This window comes from Aricia agestis, chromosome 19 (assembly GCF_905147365.1).
Source record: "Aricia agestis chromosome 19, ilAriAges1.1, whole genome shotgun sequence".
In the NCBI taxonomy this organism is placed as follows: Eukaryota; Metazoa; Arthropoda; class Insecta; order Lepidoptera; family Lycaenidae; genus Aricia; species Aricia agestis.
The window spans coordinates 9,798,699-9,809,131 of record NC_056424.1 but is presented as its reverse complement, the minus strand read 5'-3'; the positions used below and the strand labels follow the sequence as shown (position 1 = coordinate 9,809,131).

At 37.1% G+C, this 10,433-nt stretch overlaps 1 protein-coding gene across 1 annotated transcript; it reads right to left on the bottom strand.

The window, feature by feature from the left end:
* Positions 1–693: 693 nt before the first annotated feature.
* LOC121736833 lies at positions 694–6,226 on the bottom strand. Its single transcript, XM_042128255.1, has 4 exons — positions 5,980–6,226; positions 4,139–5,770; positions 2,752–3,483; positions 694–1,173 (listed from the first exon to the last, which is right to left on the bottom strand). Exons 1-4 carry the CDS (start codon positions 6,044–6,046, stop codon positions 827–829), a joined length of 2,778 nt encoding a protein of 925 aa, XP_041984189.1. The 5' UTR covers positions 6,047–6,226; the 3' UTR covers positions 694–826.
* Between the last annotated feature and the right edge of the window lie 4,207 nt (positions 6,227–10,433).

The following is a 10,433-nucleotide window of genomic DNA, read 5'->3' as shown; positions in this document are numbered from 1 at the left end:
ACAGCTTAACCAATTTTGATGAAAGCTATGGCTTTGAGTCCCAGTAAATGAATATATACCTAGAGTTTATAACTCAAAAAAACATTCCCGGGCGATAATCGGACGAAGTAGCAGACAAAATCTATCTTGCTTATACAGGGTGTAACAAAAATAAGTGATAATACTTTAGGGTGTGTACGTGTTCCTTATAGAGAGTTCACTGTGAAAGTAGAAATTTTTTTTTCCAAAAGACCAAATATTTTTTTCACTTTTGTATGGGGAAACTCGTGACACTCGGGCCCTTGCCCATACAAAAGTGAAAAATTTTTTTCGTCTTTCAGAGCTGCTACTTTCGCAGTGAACTCTCTATAAGGAACACGTACACACCCTAAAGTATTATCGCTTATTTTTGTTACACCCTGTATACCTATACAATTTTCGTGTCACAATGTTAGGCCGCGTACTCCTCCGAAACGGCTTTACTGATTTTAACCAAATTTTATATGCATATTCAGTGGGTTTGAGAATCGGCTACTGGGTACTTTTTATAATATTAATAAGTGCATTTGTTGAATAAATAATAGTAAATTATTACAACTCGAGACTCACGGCGACCATTGTTTGCGCGACGGGATAGCGATGGACGTTGCCATGGTGACATACTTATTTAGTCACTTCAATAAAAAAATACGGCCGAAATACTTTATACGGCAAAGAAACGTTTGCCGGGACAGCTAGTTTATTTCTAAACCTTTAACCACTTTCGTTAATCAATCTTTTTCTTCAGAAACAACACCCTTGACTGTCCAGTGTCCATAAATAGTATCCATGTTTTGATAATTTTTTATCAGACAACATTAACTTTTTCCTTTTTCAGTGCTAATATTTTATCTAAAAGTTTTCCATAAACACTACTTTCTTGAGTTTTGTGGATATTTTTTAACTTTACAAACATATTTTTACAAGCTTTAGGTGTTTTGTCTTCCATTCTTGATGCTATTTCGTTCCATATCTCAGTTGACTGCACATTTCTTCTTCGGCAGTCTAAATACAGGCTCAAAAGTTGCTTCTTACTGTTCTTGTTCCACTTGAACATTGTAGGTGTTTCAGAGTTTGCCTGTGCATCTATAACAGTTTCATCATAGATCGTTTGTTCGTCTTCTGGCATCACAATGATGCACTGGTAATCATCATCTGAAACAGAAAATCAAAAGTTATTTAATGAACTAACTTGAACTAAATGAATGAACTTTCGGCTCGAATGGGCCGGCTCGACCGGAGAAATACCACGTTCTCTCAGAAAACCGGCGTGAAACAGCGCTTGCGCTGTGTTTCGCCGAGTGAGTGAGTTTACCGGAGGCCCAATCCCCTACACTATTCCCTTTCCTACCCTCCCCTATTCCGTTCCCTTCCCATCCCTACCCTCCCCTATTACCCTATTCCCTCTTAAAAGGCCAGCAACGCACCTGCAGCTCTTCTGATGCTGCGATTGTCAATGGGCGACGGAAGTTGCTTTCCATCAGGTAACCCGTTTGCTCGTTTGCCCCCTGATTTCATTAATGAGCAACAAAAAAACACTAAAAACTCCATTTCGCGAACAGGGCTCCCGCTACCATATGTGCAATGTGTGCAATGCACACGGGCGCCATCCTCTAGGGGCGCCAAATCGACATCTTTAGGGGCGCCAAAACCAAGGACCCAAAAAATTTACCTAAAGGGCCGCCAAAATCCTTTTTTTGCACACAGGCGCCAATAGCCCTTACGGGGGCCCTGTTCGCCAAAACTCTTTCATCGTGAGAGAACCGTACATTTTTCCGAAATAAAAATATCCTATATCTTTTCCTGGGCCTCAAAGTACTTCCATACCAAATTTCAGTGTTGTCGGCCTGTTTCTTTTCAAAATACTTTTAACCTACGAATAATAAAAGCTAAGGAAACATAACTCCCATATTTCAACCGTTTTGAATTTGGTTCCTTTTCGCACACTAAAATATGGCAATAAGTAATAACAACAACACACTAACACTCAAATTCACGAAATAAAGCCGTTGACATTAATTATTGTCACTTCTATATTTGCACAAAATTGTGTATCGAATACATGCTTATAATATGCATGTATTCGGGTCACATTTTGTAGACTCGTGGACAGATTTTTTGACTCAGTTACTCTTCCTTAGTTTTTATTATTTGTAGCTTTTAGCCCGAAAAATGTCTTTCGGCGCGATAAAGTAATTTAGGCACAACGGGGGATGATGACAAGGTCAAAGATTAGCGAATTTTGTTAATAAAATAAATAAATTACGGTGAAAAATAAGTGTTCCCAAAATTACAGCTCGATAGCATTTTTATTTTTTTTTTGTTATGCGCCTTCAAAGTTAGATAATCAAGTCGATTTTTTTTTCAATTAATTTCCTAATATTTGTATACCAATCGATAACTTATGCAATTAAAAGTAACTTTTGTTATGAAACCACTTTCATAAACGCAATATTTGATATACCTATCAAACAAAGTTATCACCCGATGCGTACAAACTACGAAAGAGTGACGTCAGTCTTTCGTAGCACTTTGTATGGAGCGTTTCGGGCAGGTCTATTTTATGAGATGTTTGAATTGTCATATCTTGGTGAATTTTTAAGCTATCAGAGTCATTCTTTCAGCGATGTTTCTATTTTTTAAGGGTCTTTCAATTACCAATAAGAAAATAAAATAGTCATCTAGCCTATTGCGGGCTTCCGCGTCATTCTAGTCAAGTATAAATTGACTTACCATCAGGTAATTCTGTTTTCCCAATTACATTAAAAGGAATTTCAATTTCTACTTTTTCCCTTTTTTTGATCTGCTCAGCTTCATTATAAATATTATCCATCATGTTAAAGTATTTCCACGTCAGTTTCACATCGGGGTTTCGGGTTTTCATAGTCTTCAATTTTCTGTAAGATTTCCTCAACTCCAAAAACTTATATCTGAGGCTGGTGGCAGGCCTACCCATTTGTTCAGCGAGACTCGACCACAGTGTTTCATCGTTGGAATTTTCTGTAATCTCATTATAGAAACTAGAGAAATGATTGATGATTTGTTTGATTTCCTTCGGTGCCCAGTCTTCGATCTCATCTGCGTCTGTTTTACCATTTTTCAGTTTTGACTTTATCACTCTGTAGCCAAATACCTTTTTACACAGCGAATAGTATGGCCACAGAATAGGCATTTCTGGTTTATTTACCTCCCTTTGAACATATGCTGTATATACTTGCTTAAAGTTTCTAAATCTATGGGCACATTCTGTCGCTGACACACCTATTTGTTTCCCTATAACTTCCCATAATGCTAGTTTCTTCTGCTGCGACGATGCAAATTTGTCCTTGTTTTTGAGGTAATATTCTAGCAGTTTGAAGGCCTTCTCATCTCCAGCTTGTTTCTTTGTGTTTTTCGTAAAACCTCTTTCATCATAAGTTTCTTCGTCTTCTGAATTGTTATCGTCATTGAAAGTAATTTTATTTACTGGAAAAAATATTAAATAAGATTATTTTATCTTCAAAAAAACCTTTATTTATTGACTTCTCCCACATTGCAAAAGAATGTATTACAATTATTTTTACGTGGGAGAGCCATGCTTCGGCACGAATGGGCCGGCTCAACCGGAGAAATACCACGTTCTCACAGAAAACCGGCGTGAAACAGCGCTTGCGCTGTGTTTCGCCGAATGAGTTTACCGGAGGCCCAATCCCCTACCCTATTCCCTTCCTTACCCTCCCCTATTCACTTTCCTTCCCATCCCTACCCTCCCCTATTATCCTATTCCCTCTTAAAAGGACGGCAACGCACCTGCAGCTCTTCTGATGCTGCGAGTGTCCATGGGCGACGGTAGTTGCTTTCCATCAGGTGACCCGTTTGCCCCTTTATTTTATAAAAAAAAAAATTAAGATGTGTTCCAAAATATAATAGCCTTAACTAGGTTGCCCTGTGCTAAGAGGAAATAATGATAAAAATTATTGTTGTTAATATATCTTAAAGTGCCTTTAAATCAAGCTAAACAATGCCAAGCATATTTTAAACCTTCTCTACAGATTTGGCAATAAATAGTGCTTGTGAAATTACTCTAAAAAATGTAAGGATTCTGAATTATTAAAAAAATAGACGAATGTTTCACCTATACCTTCAGGTTCAGGTGCTTTGTTTGTATCTTCACTTGTTTCATATCCATCAAGCAACTTCAAATCCATTCCATAATCAAAGATTATATCAAAAACATCAATATAACGCCAGTCAATCTGCATGTCTGGGTTTTCTTTCTTGTCATTTAAGATTGATCGGTACAATTCTTTGAGTTCGTTCCATTTTTTATTACACACAACAACAGTTTTGCCTAGTTTCTTAGCAACAATCACCCAACATACATAGTAGCAGACAGCATCTTTGAACATTACCATATTATCATAGAAATGTTGGACCATATTGTCTATTTCTTCAGTTTTCCATGGATCATTTGTAGATGCAATATTTTTTCTAATGACAGCCTCAGTTTCTAATGCTATAACATTATCCAATAATATTTGTAGAGGTGTGCGATTTGACAAATGATAGTCCCCATTTGATAAATGTTTCATGTGTTCTTCTTGCAACTGTTCCAGTTTCTGTTGACAGCTATTGGGCTCTTTGTCTAAAAGTCTTCCGACCTCATGCCATAGAAAAGCATCTGGAATTGTGGGATCTTGGAACTCATAAAAGCAGTCAAAACGATACTTCACTAAAAACACCTTCTGTGTATCATACCATATATCTGGGATTGAATTGTTTGATTCCATTTCTGGCTTTATATCAATTGATTGGAATTTACGTTTGAAGTCTTTGTCATTACCAAATATTTCATCAAAGAGACTCATGTATGGCCAGTTAATTTCCTCATTGGTCTCCATTTTCTTGTAGAGCATGGTAATGTAATGCTTTTTGAAATTGTGAAAACGTCTGTGCCAATAATTCCCATCCTCCTCCCCCATCTCCAGTGCAATAGTATCCCATATGCTTTTAGAGAGATTTGCATTACTAAGCTTACCTTTATATTTTATGTACAATTTCAACATTGCTGTAACCTTCTCGTCGCTGACTTGGCTGCTAACTTTCTTAACAATTATTACACCATCTTGATTAACAGTGTGAGTCGCAGGAATCGGAGTCGCAGGGATCTCAGTTGCAGGAATCTGATTCGCATGGATCTGAGTCACAGGGATCTGAGTTATATGGATCTGAGTCGCAGGGATCTGAGTCACAGGGATCTGAGTGGCATGGATCTGAGTCGCAGGGATCTGAGCCACAGTGACCTTAGTCTCTGATGTTACTAGTTTCTGTAAGTTCTCTTTTATACAAGCCACCACTTCTGGGTCATCGTAAAATGCTTGATGGCAAAGATCATAAAATGGCCAATGGTAGTCGCTATTTTTCTGTTTTTCTAAAAATGCCTGGATGAACCTACCTTTTAACATTCTGAATTTAATCTCACATGAGATAGGTCTTCTGTGTGTCATCATTGTTTTACATGCGACGGCCCACAAGTGCTTACTTTTAGTAGTTCCATTTAAGAACGTTTTTTTGTTGTCAATATAGAAAACAATGAGACGTGTTATTTCATTATCTGGCCATGATTCCTGTTGAACCTGTTCAGTGGCTTGAGCAATATCAAGCTCATCATCGGAGTCTCCTGCGGTATCCTCTATTATATATTTTGTTTCAGGTACGTCAATGCTTTCATCTTCGACCTGTTCCAATAAGTTTGGATCGATCTCTTGGTTTTCTGTAATAGCATTAAAAATATTTAAGCGCAAATAATATTAACACACAAAATGTTGGCATGTCTTAACTATTTTCTATGAAAATTTTTGTAATAGGAGAGTAATAGGTTATTAAACTATGAGAACCTTCAAAATATGGAGTAGTATAGGGAGTATACTAGTGACGATGTAGAATTCATAGATCATAATAAATGAGACCAATGTAACTTACCATCAACGTAAAATAACAAGATATTCCCATCCGGCTGAACCTCAGTTTGGACCACAATTTGTTCCATGGCTATTCTTACATTTGCTCACTTATTTTACAAGAACTGCGGCAATGATGATTCCAAGATCTAATAATTTATGTAAGCTACATTACAAAACTCACTTTTAATAATAAATTAATCTATATTTTTATAAAAATCGGATTTTGGGATTCAAAAATTGCATTGTTTTGAAACTTTTGATTCCTGTTTGACATATACGATCGGAACACGGAACACCATCGGAAACAATTTTTTCTGAAAGCGCAGCAATGCGCGATCCGCCATTTTGAGATTTGAGCGTTTTTACTTTTTTTTCTTTGGTTTTATTTTTATTTTTTTAGAGCATTCTTGACTCTGAGCATAGCACATTCGAAGAAAAGACTATTATAACTAGGCGATGATTCCGCGTCGCCCTTTTTCACCTAGCATTTAAAGACGGGCACGAGTGTAAAGAGAGAAGGACTATCGATTATTATCGTGTCGAAGAGTGTACATACCTACAGGTTTTTTGAACATAAGAAATAACTTCGTTCCATTCGGGTGTCGATATTAACTCTCAAGTTTTATTATTAGCTAGATGGGTCAAACAGGGAGGGGGCGCTAAGGGCACAAATAAAGGTTTATATATTATATAGAGATAAGGGGCAACTGATGAACTGACTGACTTTTGACTACTCTTTTAGTATGTTCTCAGACTAAAGACTTTAAGGTCAGCGCAGACAGAACGGAGCGCAACGGAGAGGATATTCACGCGCTTGAAAATAAAGGGATCCCCGCGTATGCATTTCTTGTAAGGTTCAAGCATTTATGCACTTTAGTGTAATAATTTTAAAGTTTATTTTCAAGTGCGTTAATAAAATCCTCTCCGCTGCGCTCCTTTCTGTCTGCGCTGACCCTTATTTGGTCTGAGAGTAGGTATGTCATACACTTTCTCTTTTAAGTTCCAAGCGCTTGCTATATTCCAGAAATAAATGTGGCTGTAAAAAAGGTAATTAAAAGACCGTAAGGTAAACATTAAAATAATTTTATTGAGATAAAATCTGTGAAATTAATTTTAACACAATTATTCTAACACAGCACATAAATATAAACCGAATACTCTGTAAAGGCACTTTTTATCTTAGGTATCAAAATAATTTGTTTCTTAGATAATTTTGAGGGCCACATTAATAAATTAATAATGTGGTCCTCAAAATTGGTCCCATATATAGTAGCATATAATATAGTTATTAATTATGTAAGGTCATAATAATAATTATTATTAGTATGACCTTACATAATAACTAGTGTTCGACCGAAGGTCTATTTTTGGCCGAAGCCGAAGCCGAAGCCGAAGCCGATTAATCGGCAATCGCCACAACCTTCAGCCGAAGCCGCGAAGCCGAAGGTTTATAATCTTAATCTCGACTCTCAGTAATTAATTTTGTTCAAAATTTTCTATAAGCTACAATGAATATTAAAATTATTTTAAAACTTCAATATTGACAATATTGGTTTACCTCTATATTTACTGTTTCACATAGAAGTTGATTTAGAGATAGTAATAAAAGCTTGTGATTTTGTGATTTATTTATTAATTATTTGTAGTCGTTGATTTTTGATGACATTTGTCGATTTCTACTGGTACTTATTCAGGGTGCTTCGAGACAAAACATACTAAAAGTCGAAGTCCTGACGTCTAGGAGGTGAGCCGGAGGGAAGGGAGGGTGACAAATCTCAAATTTTTAGTTTTTGGCTAATATGAAAACGATGCGTTGTGGCAATAAAGTTCTATAACGAAATAAAAGCTTATCCAATTCTCTATAACTATGATTCTATATAGTTTTTCGAAATTCTCATCCGTTTTTTTAACGCGCTGGAAGTTTCGGAATTGCTCTCAGGCATCTACATTAGCCGCTGCTACAATCCCTGGTACAGTGACAAAATATATTATTGTTTTAGTGAAGCCTCAGGCGCTGGTAAGTCGCCTATTGTCCTTGGCATCAAGAAATTACCTACATTTTCCACCCCCACTCTTGAGGGGTCAGCCCATTCCCGAATGTTTTTTTATACATTTAACTAAGCAGGCTAACAGTTAGTGTATGTTCCAACTGATGGAAGCTGGTCACCGTAATGCCTTGCGTCGTCTGCAACACCAGGGGTGCTACTGGTGCGTTGCCGCGTTAAGGGGTGTAATGAGGGGATGGGGGGATGTGCTTACAGGCCTCTCACTTACTGAACGAAGCATAGAAGCGGTAAAGCTACTATTCAAACAGAATTAGAAAGGAATATTTAAAAATAAAACACTTTTTATTTTCACTTTTTTTGAGAGTGTAGTTCGAAAAAGGATGAGAATTCGGAAAAAGTGTGTAGAATCAAAATGATAGAGAATTTAATAAGTTTTTTTTCATTGTAGAACATTTTTGCTACTACGCATCGTATTTTAGTTATTAGCCAAAAAAACAAAAATTTAGACTTTTGTCACCCTCCCCTCACTCCTGCTCACCTCCTAGACTTAAGGACTTTTAGTATGTTTTGTTCCTAAGCACCCTGAATAAGTTCCAGCAGAATTCTGTTGAATGAGATCCCGCTCACGAATTTAACTACTTTATTGACTGTGCTATTGTAAAAATAACAACAATTAGACCAATCAATCAGTCTTTGTTTTACTCGAATAGACCGAAACTAGACTAAAAAATAAAATAAACGAACACTAACTTCTTAATAAAAAATTAAATGATTTATTAAGAAGTTAGTGTTTGTTTATTGTATTTGACAGTGACTCCCAGTGGCCTCCGCATACACGATCGGTCTGTCGCTCTCTCACGACTCACTCAGTCTTTCGTTCAATTTCGACGGTTGCTCGGACCTTGGGCAAAGCTTCGGCTTCGGCCGGGTTTTAGGCCGAAGCCGAAGGTTGTATTTTTGGCCGAAGGCTTCGGCCGCCGAAGCCGAAGCTTCGGTCGGACACTAATAATAACTATAAAAGGGACCAATTCTTGGCAATAGAAACAATAAGGTTACTAAAAATGTTACAATTTACAATAACTATATTATTTGTCGCTATCCATAATTTTTTTTCTCATAACTATTCAAGGTTTGCTGTCTTTGTTTGCCAAGTTACATTTAGAACGCGCGAGAATAAGACAAGCAAACAGTGTGTTGTGTATTTTTTATTATGGGGGTTCGACTGTGGCAATACTTCACTGCATTCTGCTTATGGCCTTAGGCTAATGATGAAAAACTCAAAGCAGATATGTTACTACCGCGCGCGTTGTGAAGATTCAAATACGGCCCAATTGGGCCGTCTGTTGTTTAGTCTGCATCGAGCGCAGTCACGAACGTACTGCGTCTTGTCTTACCTAAATAAATTGAAAATGACGTCGTGCGTGTATCGAAAATGTACCAACTCGAAAGTAAACAAAACACATGGAATCTCTTACCACATATCTGGATTGCAATAAATACCTCGATTATTTACATTTTCAATTATTTTTTCGAAAAATCTGGAAAAAATCGAATTTTCGTCATAGCTCAGGCGAAGAAAGAGACAGCGATACGATTCGACGTTTAAAAATGGAACTGTCTCTTTTATGTAAATGGTTTTTTGTATCTTTTGTTTCACTTATATGTCAAATTTGTCAATGTTTGCAATTTTGAATTTGAAAATTGTTCGGAAGAGATTTAAGCCGGAAAATAGTATGGACGTAACATATCTGAATAAGTAGAATATCATTGCCTTAGGCCAATACTATGGTCATTTTCAGTGTAACGACGCAAGATAAAAGACAGATTATCTATTGGGTTTTGGTGCATCTCTTCGTACTATAATATTTTATGATAATATGTTTCCCGCGTTATTATTTTATATGTTATGCGTTCCGACTTGCGAGGCCATACGTGACACGATACATAGTTCACATATTGCTTAAAGTGTCTAATATTATTATTTTTCTATCTGAATATTATAATTTGTTTGTTTTGTTATATTCATAACGCCAACTTTGTCAATTTGCAGAACGTTTCTAATGTGCAAGGCATTTCGCAATGTACGCAATATAGTGCGCGCGGAACTAGTTGGCCGCGCCTTAGGTATACAGTGAGCGGTGGGACGGAGAGGCGGGGGCGCTTGATTTTGACAGTTGTGGCTAGTTTAGACAAAACGCACAAGAGATTGCAATAGCAAGATGAGTCCGCCGAGAAAGAGATAATCTAAGGAAATAATATTCAAAGTGTCGACGTTTTTTAAAAAACGGAAAGCCAATGTCAATAGTTTAGAATGTTTGTCTTTAATTTATTATTATTGTTCACAATATCTCGAGATTGGTGGTCGCTTTCTAATCTCATGTGCGTTGCGAGCAGCAAGCAACTCGCTTCCTCACCCCTGTCCCTACCTAAGACGCGGCCAACTAGTTCCGCGCGCACTATAGCACTG

Coding starts and splice junctions, on each gene's coding strand:
- LOC121736833 (XM_042128255.1), bottom strand. CDS start 6,046: ATGGAACAAATTGTGGTCCAAACTGAGGTTCAGCCGGATGGGAATATC. Junction 5,771..5,979: donor CTTGTTATTTTACGTTGATG/GTAAGTTACATT, acceptor ATGCTATTACAG/AAAACCAAGAGATCGATCCA. Junction 3,484..4,138: donor CAAAGCACCTGAACCTGAAG/GTATAGGTGAAA, acceptor TATTTTTTCCAG/TAAATAAAATTACTTTCAAT.